This window comes from Eretmochelys imbricata, chromosome 21 (assembly GCF_965152235.1).
Source record: "Eretmochelys imbricata isolate rEreImb1 chromosome 21, rEreImb1.hap1, whole genome shotgun sequence".
Taxonomy (NCBI): domain Eukaryota; kingdom Metazoa; phylum Chordata; order Testudines; family Cheloniidae; genus Eretmochelys; species Eretmochelys imbricata.
Window position 1 is genome coordinate 11942947 of NC_135592.1, and position 18232 is coordinate 11961178.

General features: G+C 42.0%; 1 protein-coding gene across 2 annotated transcripts in view; it reads left to right on the forward strand.

Annotated features, from left to right (window-relative positions):
- The window catches only part of MAPK14 (mitogen-activated protein kinase 14), a 50420-nt gene extending 43573 nt beyond the window's left edge, over window positions 1-6847 (forward strand). The window contains exons 9-12 of one of the 2 annotated variants that reach the window (XM_077839082.1): window positions 2116-2195; window positions 2797-2875; window positions 3723-3896; window positions 4408-6847. In XM_077839082.1, the coding sequence (XP_077695208.1) occupies window positions 2116-2195; window positions 2797-2875; window positions 3723-3896; window positions 4408-4475 (401 nt within the window). In that variant the 3' untranslated portion in view covers window positions 4476-6847. The remainder of the gene's footprint in view (window positions 1-2115; window positions 2196-2796; window positions 2876-3722; window positions 3897-4407) is intronic. The other variant, XM_077839081.1, reaches the window with a different exon arrangement.
- Window positions 6848-18232: the final 11385 nt, after the last annotated feature.

Here is an 18232-nt window from a genome sequence, read left to right on the forward strand (position 1 = left end):
ATGAAGGCATGCAATGAGAGCGTTTGAAGAGTTGAGTGAGGAGTTTCAGTGACTTTAGAAATTGCAGAATGATTAAAATGTTACAGATTAGTGAGGGGTCTTATAGGACTAAGTGGCCTTTCCAAGCCCTTTACTAAACTATATGAGTTTTTTTGTTTGGCGAATCAATATTTCCCCTGTTGATGACCCGAAGTCCTGCAGGGTTGAAGTTCAATGTTATATTGGGACTTACGGGAGGGTGGACTACTGTGTGCCTAGATTGTCAAAGTAGCTGAGACATACACAAGCATGTTGTAGTGCTCTCAGCACAGATATTGGGGAAGTTTGGGAGAAGAATCACCGAGGGATAGGATTTGACCCAAAGGGCAGAAGGTATAGGGTACTTGAGGTGACTGCTATAGTAGTGTGGAAAAGAGGGCAGTTTTGGTGAATTGGAGATTAAATTTAAATTATGCGTTGATGACTAAGCAGTTGATCCTTCAGGAGAAATCACTGATCTGGCCAAGAATGTGGTTGATTTTGTTTGGTGTCAGATTGGGAGAAACTAAAGGTGCGAAGGGGAGGCGAATATTCTGGCTGTCATTGAAACTACCACCTGTAGGCTGAGGAGAGGCTGAATGAGGTGAAGGAAGGAAGGATTAGGTTAAACAGTTAGGTGAATAATTCAGGGCTTGTCTAAACAAACAGTCTGCAGAAAGATCAAATTTTCATCTGCCATGGACTATCTGTGTGGATGCTGCTGATGCACATTAAGTTTGTTAGTGCACTTTGATCTAGTCCTGTTTCAATGAGAACTAGCTCAGAGGTCATTAATCAACTGTTAATGGACATCAGTAAGGTCTGCACGGACAGTTATCAGTGGAAGGTTTTAAGCATGATAGATTCACACACACCAGGTTGCTGCAAACTAAATGTTCATGTGAACAAACCCTGAATTTTAGATTTAGAGAGAGCATTAGGAGAAAGCGACAGATATTGGGAAGACCAGGTGGGTGAGGTAATATCTTTCTTTTTCTTGGACCAACTCCAATAAAAGATATGACCTCACCCACCTTGTCTCTTTAATATCCTGGGACCAACACTTCAAACCATATTTTGGGAAGGAAGAAAATGAAGTCGAGAGAGAATGTTTGAGGCATGATTTGAAGCTGGTGATGCCACTCTCTGCGCCAGTGGCGTGAGAACAATGGGTGTGATAGAGGCTGGGGAAGGTCAAGGGGACTAGATTAGTTTGTATATCAGGAGGGACTTTTCAGAATATAGACACTGAGTTGAGCAACATGGGTTTACTTCTATGAAGGAAAAGCAGAGTTCCTTTTTATCTAAGTCTGCACTAAGAATCTTTTCCATAAAATACAGGAAAGTATTGACACTGCTCTGTTTTGTACTGTATGAAGATAACCACTAGCTAAGTGGATCGGGATTTATGTGTGGGGCAGGGGTGATGTTCCTATAACAAGCTCTGATTTGCATTGTTCTTTGCACTTGTCCCCGGCAGGGTTTTCTGCCTCATTTTAGTTGCTGTTAAACTCTCTCCACTTTTGTTCAGTGACATCAGCTAATATTTTATTTTGTGCAATGCTAATGTCTTGCTAACCCTGCATATGTTGTCTACCATCACCTCATCCGCATATCACACTACCTGCGTAGCTGTTCAGAGGGAAGGTGCCAGTTGCTGAGCTAATATCACCAGCATCTAGGCCACAAGGGTCTTGACAGCTTCCTGTGCAGTAAGTCAATAAAGCTATGCATTTAAAGCCAGTTCAGAGGATCAGTTTGTTCAGAGGCCACATGTGAATGCAACAGCCTGGGTAAACTGTTGGGAAGTTTGAAGGAGGAAAATCTGTAAATTAAGTTTGAGTTTGGCTGTTAAACTCGTGCCTGTTTGTGCTGACAGGCTATTAGCAATTGAGAATTAGGAATCACTTGCTTTAGCTGCTCACTAGTCCGCATCACTAAACCTCACAAGTATGTCTGACTGATTGAGTGGTTCTTGCCTGTTTGATCTGTGCCTTGGGGGGCGGGCAGAAGAAATAGTTTGTATGCAGCTGCGTTTCTATGTTTAAAATGATTTTTTGCACTGTTCTTAACAAAGCCCTTGACTAGGCACCTAAGATATTAACCAGCTTCAGCAGATCATGCGGCTGACGGGAACACCCCCTGCATATCTGATTAACAGGATGCCCAGCCATGAGGTGAGACCTGACAGGATGTACAGGGGTTTGCAATTCAGGTCACCGCTTCTTGGGTTCACTAAATGCTCGCATGAGGCATGGGATGGGCACTAAGATAACTGCCTGCTACAGCAAGACTTTAAAACAACCCTAAAGCAAACCTCAAACTAGAATAGTGCAGACTAAACTGTTGGCCTCTGGGACGTAGGAGAACCTGAATGAGTTGTTGTTTTTAGAGCGTCATTTAACAGTTGAATGATTTACCACTGGATACTATGAAGATGTCTATATATCATAGCAGTATATGATATGCTTCTTATGCCTTTTAGAGGAGGCAGTAAGCTTTTGCAATAGGTCTCTGGGCTGTACTTTGTTTCCACTTTTGCACAAACCATGGAGCAAGTCTTGATTGTCAATATCTCTAACCCCTTCCCCCCACCATGGATGGTTGGTAGGTGAGAGAGGGTAAAATTGATGTGCCTAATAAGAGTCTCAGAGGTGCGAGCAGGAAAATCAAAGTAGGCAGGCAGTATATACACAACAGAATACTTCTGACAAATTGAGGCGCGCTCCATATCTTGGTGGCTGGGAGATGTTCTTTAACAAACATTTATTTCCACAGGCAAGAAACTACATCCAGTCTTTGTCCTACATGCCAAAGATGAACTTTGAAAATGTGTTTATTGGTGCCAATCCACTGGGTAAGGCTTGCAGCACTTCTCCTGGGAAGGGGATTTAGTGGCAGATATTGTTAGGTCTTGCTCATTGGTTTGGAGACTTGGGATTTTCCCTTTGGGTTAGTGTGAGGATGGATTTGTTTAGATGGGCTCTGGGTGGTGGAGAGGTGGAAGTGAGTGAGTCAGCTGTTCCATCTACTTTCAGGAACACCATTCTAATAGACCATTAGGAACTTTTTTCCACAGCAAGGTGTATAGAATAAACATTGCAACCTGCAGCATGATATTGCAACCCTGGTATAAGTCACTAGTTAAATATAAAATTTAAAGTCCTTGACGCTTTTATTTGGGCCTCTAAAGTAGGAGATATTTACCAGTTAATGTTTCAACTAGCTGCTTGGCACTGACTTCCTGGGAGATGCTTCTGCATTGTTTTAATACAGATCTTAATTATAATCCGGAGTATTTGCTCAGGAGAGGGAGAAACACTTGTTCTTGGCTTTGTCCTGTACGCTTAGCTTGTGGTGTCTATATTAAAAGTAGAATCCACTACTGTATATTTTTTTAGCTAATTGCCATTTTAAAACCTATCACTCTGGCTGGCTGTAAAATCTTGAAATGAGGAAGTATGAACATTAATTCTGGCATATCTTGGAATACTGAAATTTGTTCACTCATGTTTGTTTTTGACTACGGAGTAGTTCAATATGGAGATGCCTCATATACCTTGAAAGGATGGGGGCGGGGTTTCATGAAAAACTACAAACTTCCTTAGGTGGTACTTATATAAATGTGAGCCTTAGAATAAAGTGTTTTGATGGCTCCCTGTGTGTAAAACGCCATTCTTTTCTCTGTCTCGGGGTTCTGATAGCTGTGGACTTGCTGGAGAAGATGCTGGTGCTGGACACAGACAAGCGAATTACTGCAGCTGAGGCACTGGCCCATGGCTACTTCTCTCAGTACCATGACCCAGATGATGAACCAGTGGCAGACCCCTATGACCAGTCCTTTGAAAGCAGAGAACTTGAGATTGAGGAATGGAAAAGTGAGTCCTGTGAAAGGTGGAATCACTGAGGCAAGCTGCATATCTTATGGCAGATGTCATGAGCTAACATCGAACTATAGCTTTTGTGGTTGGTTGGAGCAAACCTTTGGAGGTGGAGAGCATGAGAGGGAGCTGATAGAAACATTGTGTGTGCTGACAGAGGGTCTCATTAGTTTTGTTGCCTCTTCATTCATTGGGAATACCTTGTACTGTTCTGGTGACATGCTGTGTATAGAATGAATACAGTCATCTGCTAGTGGTAATACAAATCAGTTCATGCAGACAGTGCCGTTCAACCCTTTGGAGACTGCAAAAGTATATCATGCCGGCATTCTGGAAGTGGCATTCCGATGTAGACTGAGTTGGCATATCAACCCATTGGCTTTTTTGCTCAGAATAGCTAGAGCATGTTTTCTTTTTGAAATGTGGCTCTAAGGATTGGAATCCAACAGAAGCTGTGTTATAGAACTGCAATCTTGCTGTATTAAGTCTGTCTCTCTTTCCCCTCCAGGTCTGACTTATGATGAAGTAGTCAGCTTTGTGCCACCGCCGCTTGACCCAGAGGAGATGGAGTCCTGAGAAACTGCTTCTCTTCTGTTTGTCCCACTTCACTGTGAGGGGAAGGCCTTTTCATAGGGACTCTCCAAATATCATTCAAGTGCCTCTTGACACAAAGATATTCTCCTTGGTGGAGGGGTTTTGTGTGTGTGTTTGTGTGTGTACTGAATGGGGGGGAGGGAGGAAGGTTGACTGTATGTAAACATGCTGCATGCTACCGTGTATTCTGTGTACAGCTAAGGACAAGCCTCTGAAGACCTATTTGTGACTTTTTTTTTTAAAATTTTTTTAGCCCTTCCAGAGTAATAGACAGCAACCAATTTGCACTGCTGCTGGGGCAAAGCAGACATAATGCGGGGAAGCTCAGTTAATTCTCAGTCACATTTGTTGCCATTAAAATGGTTCTCCTCTGAGGAAGTGACTTTACAGATAATGGAAGGTAGCTGTATACTTGAACGGAGCCCCTTGCTTTCTGCAGCAACAGATTTGGGGTGATGTCTTTTCTATTTCATGTTAGATGGCTGATCTACATCCAAAGCCTCTTTCCAGTATTGTGTACCAGCAGAAAGTATGAATATCTCTGTTTAATTCTTGAAACATGAGAAGGATTTGTTTGAAAATGTAAATATGTTTTGTGCCTTAAATGAATGGGAAAAGAGTGAAAGTGAGTTTGGAGTTAACATTCTTGAATGGAATTCTGAGCCCACTGCTTTCTGTGGGCTGCAGGTAGCCAGGCATGAACACTATAACCAGGAAGTTTACTGTCCAAGGCAACAGACTGTGTGCCCTTCGATTGGGAATCACCATATTTCTCCTCCTTCTATTTCTCTCATTCTGAGGCTTCCCAGCATTAGCTCCCAATAGACACAGGCCAAAGCTGGAGATGATTCATGCTGTGTCTGTGTGCTTGTGTACTTTATTCCTAACAAGATGGGGTGTTTTTTTTTGGTTTTTTTTGTTTTTAATGTTGTAGCTGTATGTGCATGTAGACCTACTTTTGTTGCATTATCTTGACGGAGGGCACTGGAGCAGGAAGTCTGCCAGTGAAATACTGTACTGAGTTCCTCTGCTGTAGGAAAATCACAGCGTCCTCCCTCTTGTAGCACAACTCATTGTGAACATATCTGCCATTCTGGGAGCTTTGATAAAATAGATGGGACAGATAAACATGCACCTCTTTCTTTTTTCTGGGTTCAAAAGATTTGGATTTATAGGGTAAAGGATAAATAAAGTCCTTCAAAGGAGCAGCTAAACGTGAGACAATTTAATTGTCCAAACTTAGATGTTAATTTGCCCCCCAAAAGAAGTTTCTTAGAAATGCTGGAGTCCAAAACAAAGAATAAGCATGCGTGAAGTCAGAACCTCCCTTTCACTGTCTGTATTGTGTGGGTGTGTAATTAACACTTTAATAAGGTGATTTTATTTTTACCCTCCTGGGAAAGAGCTTTTTGGCTATTTTAGTGGGTTGGTCTCTGCCTGAGGAAACAAGAAAAGGGAGTATGTTTAAAGACAAAGTTGGTTAGACTATTTTATATTTTACAGGGATCCTGTGTGAATGAAATGGCCATGTTTAGGGACTGGGGGGAGGAAAGTGTCTTTCAGTATTTTGTATACTGCAGCTGTCCTGGGTGGCTCAGAGGCCCTTTTTTCTTTTTTTTTTTTTTGGGGGGGATATACGGGAAAAGGCATTTTCATAAGTTCATGTATTGCAGGCATCTCCTGTGTGGGAGAAGCCGGACTTTTGCAGTATTTTGTATCCTGATGGATCTTTGATATAGGAGTTGAGAGCGGCTGTTTTAATGTATTTATTCCTATGCATAAAGAGGCAGCACAAAGGGGTGGGAGGTGGATGATAAAGCCATCAGTTTTTCCTAGAACACTTTCCAGTGATCTCTCTTCAGGTCAAACCCTCTTAGAGAAGCTTGGGATAGGGTGGAGAGAGCAATTCTTTCATGCCTTGGGTACAGAACTCTCCCCCTGACCAAATGAAATTGACAATAGAAAACCTCCTTCTCTCCTGGATCTGCAGTCCAGGTATTTAAATGGAAATCTGTAAACCTACAGCAAGACTATTTTTATCAGCCATGTTATGTGTAGACGCTACAGTGTGATTTCATGCAGAAATATCGCTAAAGATTTTTTTAAAATATAGACATTGCATGTATGAGTGGGAATCTTTCGAAGTCCAGACTCTAATGGGAGCTCACGTGGCACGCACTCCCTGTTTTCAGAGCGGTGCTGTTCTTCTGCCTGAATTTTGAACAGAAGTACACACTTCAAAAAAGAAATTCTGCTATTTTGTTTGTATCCATGAACTTTGCTGTAATCAGTTATGTCATATAGGAGGTCACACAATACCACTGGTTTAAAATAAAACTTATTTTTCAGATTTACTGGCTGCTGTTGCTTACAAACTTGTAATGTTAAATGTTTCATTTAAGTGAGTTTGGCTCCTCCAAGAGACTGCATGTTTGGTTTCATACTGGATCCTAATTGATATAAAGGCTCAGGATGCATACCTTTCCTCCACTTACTCTGAAATCAGTATCCACAATCCTTTGACTTGGCTTCTCCAACCAATACAGAGACCGTTTAGAATTTGACCATGAATGTTGTCTGCCAATGAAAAGTGTGCTTTCTAGTTCCTAGGCAGCTCTGTTAGTGGAAACTTAAAAAGTGTTCCATCCAACATAATGGTCCAGGTTTTGCCTCTGTTGCAGAGCTGACACTAGGGAGGTTACCTATGGAGGTGGTGGAATCTCCTTCCTTAGAGGTTTTTAAGGTCAGTCTTGACAAAGCCCTGGCTGGGATGATTTAGTTGGGGATTGGTCCTGCTTTGAGCACGGGGTTGGACTAGATACCTCCTGAGATCCCTTCCTACCCTGATATTCTATTATTCTACTCAGCCCTCTGCCTGCCCCTCTTCTAAGTAATTCTGATTTTTGTTTTCTTTCCTCTTTTGCTATTTACAGGTGAGTGTTCTCTGGTTCTTGTATTGTCACTTAGATGGTGCAATCACGGGAGCATAGTCTTGCGGTTTTGTGTCTGTAGGATATAAGGTTCCCTAGTATACCACTCTTGCAGAGGTGCAATTACTTGTTGATCAAATCAAGCTGCATTTTTGGAAATCTCTAGTAAGAGTCTGACAATAGCTGGCTATTACCAAAGAGAAAACTTTATGGGGAAATTTTATTACACAAATGTAAAGAGTGAACTCATTCAATAGATGCACTATGCTAACAAATAAATGTATCCCAAAGTACTGGCCAATATACTATATGGTACAGTTCAACTGTACAGGAACAGGTTAGGTGAACTGACTGATGGAGAGACCTACCCTCTGAGCTTGGCTGTGCCAATTCAAAGGGAACGACAAGTTGGGGAGTTCGCCATACTGGAAAAAGGATTTGCTTGGTCAGCCCTCAGAGGCTTCTACACTAGAAAACTTCATAGCTGTAGTTCCCCTTTTTGTGACAACAAACACGGCAGTTGTAGTACAGACAGGGCTTAGGCATTTTTATTACAGTGTAATGTATCCCTGGCATAGAAAAACCACGGTGGTAAAAGCCTGAGCCCTGTTTACCCTACAGCTTTTACTGTTGCTGCACCACGGTGAGCTAGTATGCATTACAGCATATTAAGTATTTTGAACACCATGTCTACTACTGTAGTTTAATTTTTAAGGAATCTGCTACGTGTGTACATGTCCAATGCACTACTGCTAGGAGCTGCAAAACCCAATGAGCCATAAAAGGGTTCTAAGCATTTCTAAAGCATTCTGAGATTCTCTGAAAGGCAAGTGAAAAGGATGACCGCTGCAAAGAATTTTCAAAGCCATCAACTATCCTTGAGGTATTCTTCCTACCCTCAATGGACACTCCATTCTGACCGGCTACACTAGCAAATCTGTGTAACATAAGACCTCCCATTTTAGATATTTCTGTCATTTGTTGTCTTTGTTTCCATCTAAGAGGATGAAGAGGCTTGTATGTTACTTAGTCTAAAGAGGAGTTTGTGCATTTGTAACTTAGACCAGTTTGGCTTTAAAGCTGCAGTGTCATCTATAGGCAGCTACTTTATGAACAAGGTCAGCCAAAAAGACTTGCCTTTCAGTGATTAAGTATCTTTGGTTCAATACTTTTTTTCCATTCTGTGGACAGATCAGTTTAGTATGGACTATTGCCTTGACTGCAGTTACAGCTGTCACTGAAACCACTGCATGTATGTAGTGCAGTAAGATGCAGTCTTCAGCAGATTCCAAGCGTGGCTCTTGCTGAAGCTTGCAAAAGCACTGACTGAAAATCCTGTTCACTTCAGCATATAAGTATAAGGTCTCTAAGTATCCCTTTCCATACCATTGCCACACAGACCTCATTCAGAGCGGATATTTGTTCTGTGGAGGCTCCTAGGAACGTCACTGTGAGTAGAGACCCCATATATCTAAAGGACAGTCTGTTCCTCATACCTCCATAACTTTGTGAGCAGACGTTCCTTTTAGCATACTGCAATATTAAAAAATAAATGGGCCAGCTCATTTTGAGACTAATATATTTCAGGAGATTCCCTTGAAATACTTTGCCTTCTCATTCACTGAGAACTGATTACCCACCTGTAGGAAAACGGGCGGCATCTCCGGTGCCGTAGCTCCTCATATCGTGACTAGCTGAAATCTGTGAGTAGCCATATCCGTTATGGAGAGGTAAACCTACTGACTAGAAAATAATTAGACAAATTAGGACCTATCCCTAGACCAAACAGTTCAACAACAACAAGATGTGGTAGCTGTGAAACATCTTAGACATTTGTAATGTCCTAATCACTTATCTAGCGACCCATATCTGCACGTCATTGCTTGAGACTTGTTTAGCTTTGCTTACATACATGAGCTGTGGACTTGCACATGCATAAGCAATATTTTTTATTTCTTTTGCAACAACTTCTTTAGTTGTATAAATACACAGGTGAGTAATCTTCTGCATATTCTCCTCTCCCACCCTTATACCTGTGCTGTGTCCACTTGAACAAAATATAGTAATGGCCATACTGGGTCAGACCAATGGTCCATCTAGCCAAGTATCCTGGCTTCCAACAGTGGCCAACACCAGGTGCTTCAGAGGGAATGAACAAAACAGGCAATCATCGAGTGATCCATCCCCTGTTGTCCGCTCCCAGCTTCTGGCAAGAAGAGGCTAGGGACACTCAGAGCATGGGGTTGCATCCCTGACCATCTTGGCTAATAACCATTGGAGGATCTATTCTCTATCTAATCTTTTTTGACCCCTGTTATAGTTTTGGCCTTCACAAGATCCTCTGGCAATGAGTTCCACAGGTTGACTAGGTTTTGTGTGAAGAAATACTTCCTTCTCTTTGTGTCAAACCTCTACTGCCTATTAATTTCATTGAGTGACCCCTGGTTCTTGTGTTTATGTGAAGGGGTAAATAACGCTTCCTTATTCTTTTTCTCCACATCATTCATGATTTTATAGACCTTTATCATATCCCCCCTTCATTGTCTCTTTTCCAGGCTTAAATGTCCCAGACTTTTTAATCTCTCCTCATATGGAAGCTGTTCCATACCCCTAATCATTTTTGTTGCCCTTCTCTGAACTATTTCCAATTCAGATTTTTTTTTTTTGAGATCTGCAGGTCACCAGAACTGCACACAGTATTCAAGGTGTGAGCGTATCATGGATTTCTATCGTGGTATTATGATATTTTTCTGGTTTAGCTCTCCCTTTCCTAATAGTTCCTAACATTCTGTGAGCCTTTTTCAACAGCTGCTACACAGTGAGCAGATGTTTTCAGAGAGCTCTCCACAATGACTCCAAGATCTTCCAGGAGTGGTAACAGCTAATTTAGAGCTCATCACTTTGTATGTATATTGGGATTATGTTTTCCAATGTGCATTACTTTTGCATTGATCAACATTGAATTTAATCTGCCATTTGTTGCCTAGTCACCCAGTTAATGAGAGCCCTTTGTAACTCTTTGCAGTGAGTTTTGGACTTAACTCTCTTTAGTAATTTTTTATCATCTGCAAATTTTGCCACCTCACTCTTTTACTCCTTTTTCCAGATTATTTATGAATATGTTGAACAGCACAGGTCCCAGTACAGATTCCTGGGGGACACCACTATTTACCTCTGTTCATTCTGAAAATTGACCATTTATTCCTACCCTTTGTTTCCTGTCTCTTTTAACCAGTTACTTATCTGTGAGAGAACTTTCCCTCTTATCCCATGACTGCTTACTTTGCTTAAGAGCCTTTGGTGAGGGACTTGTCAAAGGCTTTCTGAAAGTCCAAGTACACTATATCCACTGGATCCCCCTTCTCCACATGTTCGTTTGACCCCCTCAAAAAATTCTAATAGGTTGACAAAAACCATGTTGACGCTTCCCTAACAAAATGTATTCATCTATATGTCTGATAATTGTGTTCTTTGCCATAGTTTAAATCAATTTGCCTGATACTGAAGTCAGGCTTACTGGCCTATAATTGCCAGGATCACCTCTGGAGCCTTTTTTTTTAAATCGGTGTCACATCAGCTATCCTCCAGTCATCTGGTATGGGGGCTGATTTAAATGATAGGTTACATGCCATAGTTAGTAGCGCTGCAATTTCATATGAGAGTTAAAACTCTCGGGTGAATCCCATCTGGTCCTTGTGACTTCTTATTGTTTACCTTACCAATTTGTTCCAAAATCTCTTCTATTGACACCTCTGTCTGGGACAGTTCCTCAGATTTGTCACCTAAAAAGAATGGGTCAGGTGTGGGCATCTCGCTCACATCCTCTGGAGTGAAGACTGATGCAAATAATTCATTTAGCTTGTGTATAACAGCCTTGTACACCTTCCTTTAGCACCTTGATTGTCCAGTGGCCCCACCAGTTGATAGGATTCCTGCTTCTGATGTACTTTGAAAAAAAAAAAAATGTATGTTTGTAAAACTTGTGTATTTATGTAAATGATATATAGACATATAAGACCAAACTGAACACAATACTTTCCAACCAGTAATTATTTTTATATAATAAAAAATACCAAAGCCCTAGCCTGAAAACCACTGCTGTTTTATGAACTTGACCACTAGTGAATGGATGTTGTTTCATCATTATGGAGCATAAGAGCAGAAAATTGAGGGCAAATAGGAACTGCTGATGGAACCCTATGCTCTACATTATACTTCTGTATTTGAACATTCAGGGGACCAAATGTGGAAAGTGTATAGGGAAAAGATTTCTCAAAAGGAGACTTCTAACTCGGGCCCAAGCATCCTTTTTTTCCCCCTAGCAAAAATCCATTTTCTATTGACTGGAACTAATTTGTATGACAACTGAGCTATTTCTTGATTCTTGTGCATGATCCTGGAGAACTTGATCCCTCGTGATGTTCTTGCCTCTGTTTTTCCTCCTAACTAGAATCAGAGGGGAAATTTTAGAACTAATACATTTTGGGGGATTTTTTTTAACTGTTCCCCTTGCTCCTTATCTGTGTACCTGACTTGTCTGTCCTTAGAGTGAGCTTGATAAGACAGCGTCCCTTGAATCACTGGGAAGCCCAAGCACATTGTAGTTGCTACTACAAACAGATAAATAACAAGCTGCTTCATTAGTAATGTATTTATTTCCAGATGGCCTAAATGTCATGTAATCTCTCAAGGTGACTGAGTTATGGACTTTTGCAAAGGAGGATTGAATGTAACCAACAAGAGCTTTTTCTTAATAATAATAATAAAGAAAAGAAAAATTGTCTAGCATAAAAGATGGTTGGGGAAGTAGGAATGAACTATCAGGTTTCACCATGACAACAGGTTTTGTGCTAGGATTGGTAAATATATTAATGATCTGGGACAAAGGAGTGAACAGTGAGGAGTCAGTTCACAGATGACCATTATTTAGGATAGTCAAAACTAAGTAATTCTGAGAGACCTAAAAGAGCTAGCTGAATGGAAAGCACAATGATGTATAAAACTCAGTGTTAAAAACAAGGGAATGCACATTCATAGAATCATAGAACTGGAAGGGACCTCGAGAGGTCACCTAGTCCTGTCCCCTGCACTCAAGGGAGGACTAAGTATTATCTAAAAAGAAAAGGAGGACTTGTGGCACCTTAGAGACTAACCAATTTATTTGAGCATGAGCTTTCGTGAGCTACAGCTCACTTCATCGGATGCATACCGTGGAAACTGCAGCAGACTTTATATACACAGAGAATATGAAACAATACCTCCTCCCACCCCACTGTCCTGCTGGTAATAGCTTATCTAAAGTGATCATCAGGTTGGGCCATTTCCAGCACAAATCCAGGTTTTCTCACCCTCCTATTCGCAAAAAGAAAAGGAGGACTTATGGCACCTTAGAGACTAACCAATTTATTTGAGCATGAGCTTTCGTGAGCTACAGCTCACTTCATCGGATGCATACCGTGGAAACTGCAGCAGACTTTATATATACACAGAAAATATGAAACAATACCTCCTCCCACCCCACTGTCCTGCTGGTAATAGCTTATCTAAAGTGATCATCAGGTTGGGCCATTTCCAGCACAAATCCAGGTTTCGGTGAGAAAACCTGGATTTGTGCTGGAAATGGCCCAACCTGATGATCACTTTAGATAAGCTATTACCAGCAGGACAGTGGGGTGGGAGGAGGTATTGTTTCATATTCTCTGTGTATATATAAAGTCTGCTGCAGTTTCCACGGTATGCATCCGATGAAGTGAGCTGTAGCTCACGAAAGCTCATGCTCAAATAAATTGGTTAGTCTCTAAGGTGCCACAAGTCCTCCTTTTCTTTTTGCGAATACAGACTAACACGGCTGTTACTCTGAAACCTAAGTATTATCTAGACCATCCCTGACAGGTGTTTGTCCAACCTGCTCTTAAAAATCCCCAGTGATGGAGATTCTACCATCTCTCTAGGCAATTTATTCCAGTGCTTAACCACTCTTGACAGTTAGGAAGTTTTTCCTAATATCCAACCTAAACCGTCCTTGCTGCAATTTAAGCCCATTGCTTCTTGTCCTATCCTCAGAGGTTAAGAAGAACAATTTTTCTCCCTTCTCCTTGTAACGAACCTTTTATGTACTTGAAAACTGTTGTCCCCCCTCACTCTTCTCTTCTCCAGATTAACCAAGCCAGTTTTTTCAATCTTCCCTCATAGGTCATGCTTTCTAGACCTTGAATAATTTTTGTTGCTGTTCTCTGGACTTTATCCAATTTGTCCACATCTTTCCTGAAATGTGGCACCCAGAACTGGACACAATTCTACAGCTGAGGCCTAATCAGCATGGAGTAGAGTGTAAGAATTACTTCTCGTGTCTTGCTTACAATACTCCTGCTAATGCATCCCAGAATGAGATTCGCTTTTTTTTTTTTTTTTTTGGCAACAGTGTTACACTGTTGACTCATATAACTATGACCCCCAGATTCCTTTCCGCAGTATTCCGCCGTAGGCAGTCATTTCCCATTTTGTATGTGTGCAACTGATTGTTCCTTCCTAAGTGGATTACTTTGCATTTGTCCTTATTGAATTTCATCCTATTGACTTGAGACCATTTCTCCAGTTTGTCCAGATCATTTTGAATTTTAATCCTAGCCTCCAAAGCACTTGCAACCCTCCCAGCTTGGTATTGTTTGCAAATTTTATAAGCGTAATCTCTGTGCCATTATCTAAATCATTGATGAAGATATTGAACAGAACCGGACCCAGAACCGATCCCTGCGGGACCCCACTCATTATGCCCTTCCAGCATGACTGTGAACCACTGATAACTACTCTCTGGGAACAATTTTCCAACCAGTTATGTACCCAGGAAGGAATAATTTGATCTACACACATTGCTGGGCTCTGAATTTTAACTGTCACCACTCAGATGGCACTCTAGGCAGTTAATAAAAATGTTCAGAATATAGTGATGATCAGAAAATAAACAATTTTGTAAAATGCACAAGAAATGGGATTAAAAAATACTAAGTATAATCTTACCTAGAGCAGGTAAATTAGGTGATATTTACCCTCTAATGCAGGAACAAAGGGACATTCAATGAAACTGAATGGCAAACTCAAAACTTATGAAAGGAAATACTTTTTTACAAGCTGTATACGTAATCAGTCTGCGGAATTTATTGCAATTCGCTGTCATCAAGGCCCAAATAATAGGATATAAAGAAGGGGTTGATACTTATATGAATGAGAATAGCCACAGTAACATAAAATTTGTTTGGAATAAAACCTCTCCTGCTTCAGGGACAAACCACTACTTGATGATGATTTCCTTATGGGCAGGGGATTCCAGAATTGCCCACTCTGGAGTTCTTGGATCTTTGAATTACCTGGTGCTGAACTATAGGGACCATTGAGCTGATCAACTTCCTGTGTTTCTATAACTATTTCTGGAGACCTTTTTAACTGAGGACTCATTATTATCGTTCAGTACTACTCTTTCCTTCTCCCCACCTTTGATAGTTGTGTGGATTGTTCTTTTCATTTGTGGCAATTTTCCAAAATCTTTAGAAGAAACGGTTTGGTTTTTTTTTTTTTTTTTAATCTGAGAATAGCTCATTGTAGATTAGCACTTTTGATCCCACGCTTTCAAGGAGAAGTCAAATACAAAGTCCTTTAGTTTTACATTTTTGGTCTTTTCAGGTCCTTGCGCTGCCCTCCTGCTTTTCTAGGTAAGTTTCTTTCAAAAGTTGAAGGCAGCAGCTACCAAAATATGTTGTTGCTTTTTTTTTTTAACCACAGTAGTTACAGAATCCCTCTAAACAGGGAGGGATGAGAGCAGCTGAATGTATTTTGGCTGGTTGACACCTTCAGAGAACAAGCTTTCCAGGAAAGTGTGTTTTCCAAAATTCCAGAGACTCCCTGAATTCCCACTGTTTGAGATTTTAAAACTCAAGGAGTTTGTCTGGAATGAAAATGTAACATCCTTTACAAGTACTCACACAAATGCTAACATGCCTTAGAAGTTTAAACACAGCATCTGTTTTTGTATATGTGAGGGGCAGTATTCCTCAACCGTGTGAAGAACAAATGAAGGGTAAGATAATGAGAATTCTAAAAGAAGGGGCACCATCAAGACAAGATTCTAAGATTAAAATTCTAGGACCTGGAGAGTTTGGCACGCCTAATGATCTTAAACTCTGTAGCATGCTAACCAGAACCTAGGTTCCTGTTTATGCAAGAGGCAGAGAAGACCGGGTATAGCAGCTTTACAGTCCCCTCAAGAGATGTATCTGAGGCTGGCTGCTGAAGGCACTCCACTCCAAATACAGTGAGTCTAGCTATGACCTTCAGGCTGTGGGTCTGCCAGCTTGTAGCCATATTAGATGAAGTCAACTAGCTCTCATCGCTTCTCGGTTTTTCTGAGGCACTCATTAACATTCTATCTCAGAGGTGGTTAACCTGAGAATGAGCCAGAATTTACCAAATTACATTGCCAAAGAGCCACAGGAATACATCCGCAGCCCCCCATCAGCTCTTCCCCACCCCACCTCCCCACTTCCAGCGCCTCCCACCCACCGGCAGCCCCGCCGATCAGCGCCTCCCCCTCCCTCCCTGTACCTGCTAATCAGCTGTTTTGTGGCATGCAGGAGGCTCTCGGGTGGAGGGGGAGGGAGCGAGGGCACGGCAGGCTCAGGGGTGGGAAGGGGGCAGGGCCTGTGGCAGAGCCAGGGGTCAAGCAGTGAACGCCGCCCGGCACATGGGAAAGTTGGCACCTGTAGCTCCAGCCCCAGAGTCGGTGCCTAGACAAGGAGCCGCACAGTAACTCCTGAAGAGCCGCATGGGGCTCCCGAGCCACGGCTGGCCACCCCTGGTCTATCTAGATGTCGGGTATTCCTGATGAAAGTTAATTATTAGTGTCTAAAGGTACTAAAAGCTGGGTCAACTTGAAGGGTTTTAGTTGGTTCCATTTAGTTGGCTCTGTCCTTTGCTAGATGAAATGTAGGTAAGATGACTGACTTGTTAAGATAAACTCCTTGGTTCCCTATGGAAGGTATTTTGGGTGCACCCACAGCACTACCTTATCCTTCGGGGGATCATCCAGTAGATTCTGAAGCGCCTTCATTATATACTGAAGTTTCTCATACCAGAAAAATGACTCACCAGGTAAGATATATGGGCTTACTGGTCTGTAGTGACTCAAATTGACTCAACAACGTACACTTGCTTCCCTTGCTCTCTGTATGGTTGGAGAAGATGGGGATCTAGACTACAGGCACAAGGAACAAAGGTTACGAAGTGTGGCTTTAGTCTCCTCAGCCTTTTTCTGGCCAAAGGAGATCAAGTGTGCGGAAAGATATTTTAAATGGAGAAAATCTGACCTAGCATGGCAGTGCAGGATACAAGCTGAAGGGAAGAGTTGTGAAGGCATCAAGGATTGCTGTGAGCTGGGATGATCCAGCAAACTGTAAATGGCCCCTACTGTGTTCCTTCACTGACTGTGGTCAGAACTAACTCTGGAGTGCAGGAAGGAGGCTACTTGCTTGACTGAGGATACATATGATGCCTCTAAGGCTGTTTTAAAACCAGAGGTGGTTTCATCTGCCCTCTGCTGAAAGCAAAGACCCATGAACTCACCAGTGACACAATTACTGTTGCTTACTAACCTATTGAGGGATGGTCCTGTTTCATCCCATTCTTCTCTACAACCCTCTGTGCTGGAGAAGGTCCGTGTACCGTAGAAAATGGTATTTCCTCTTCTCCCCTTTCTCCCCTGTGTCACCCAGCATAAGTGAGCAGACCACGTTCCCTATTGCCTTTTAGGTTCTTCAGTAGGAAAATTAAAAGCAAATGGCGGGGAAAAATAATGGGGAAATTACTGGGTGTTTTTAGACGGGCGGAATCAGCTGCCCTATTATCTTCAATATTATTAGTTCAAAACTCTCCCTCTCTACAAGCAGCCCCAACATGAATGAGATCTGCTCCCCTCCCTGCAGGAATTGGCATGTGGAAACTGGGCAGCTTGAAATTAATGGAAGATGGGAGATTAAATACCTTTGAGGAGCTGACCCTTAGTTCTTCACTATGGTGATCAAGAATACCCAAATACAAATTGTATATGGTTCCTTCCATTTAAGGCTCAAAAAGCACTTTACAAATAGAGTATGAGCCTCATTAGCACCCTGTGAGGTAGGTCAGTTTTACCCTCGTTATATACACCCGCACACCCAAGCAGGGAAACCAAAGGGAATAGAAGTGATTTGATCAAGGTCACTGAGTTAGTGCTAGAGCTGGGAATAGAATCTAGATTTCCTGACTCTCAAAACAATCCTGATCTATCAAGGTACAGCTCCTTGATTTTTACAAGACCCATTTAACTGCATTAAGGGATTTTTAAATGAAGAAAATGTGTATTGGTGCACCAGGGTGGGCCCATATTCTCTCTTCCTAGGAAGCCAGAGAGTCTAGGGTGTTCCCTAGTTTTAACAGCAGTTTCCAATTCTGCATTTTGCCCAGGTGAGTTTGCTACTTAGCTACTTGGACAGAGGAGGACTGTGTTCCCTGCTTCTGGTAGGGCCACCTCACAGGCACCTGTGTGAAGGCAGAGGTGTGTCTAGATTGAAACCTGATGCCTCATCCTTGGGCTAGTGTGGGGGTGGAAGGAGGAGGGACATGTTCCTTCACGCACACAGCTAATGAAGACAGAGAGAGAAACTGTCCAGGACTTACTTTCTCAGCTGAAGACAGGAACAAGGGGTGTCTTTTCACCTCTTTCCCCCATAAGTCTCACCCTAGCCCTGTGCTCTGGAGGAGTCAGTCCAGGGCCAAAAGAAG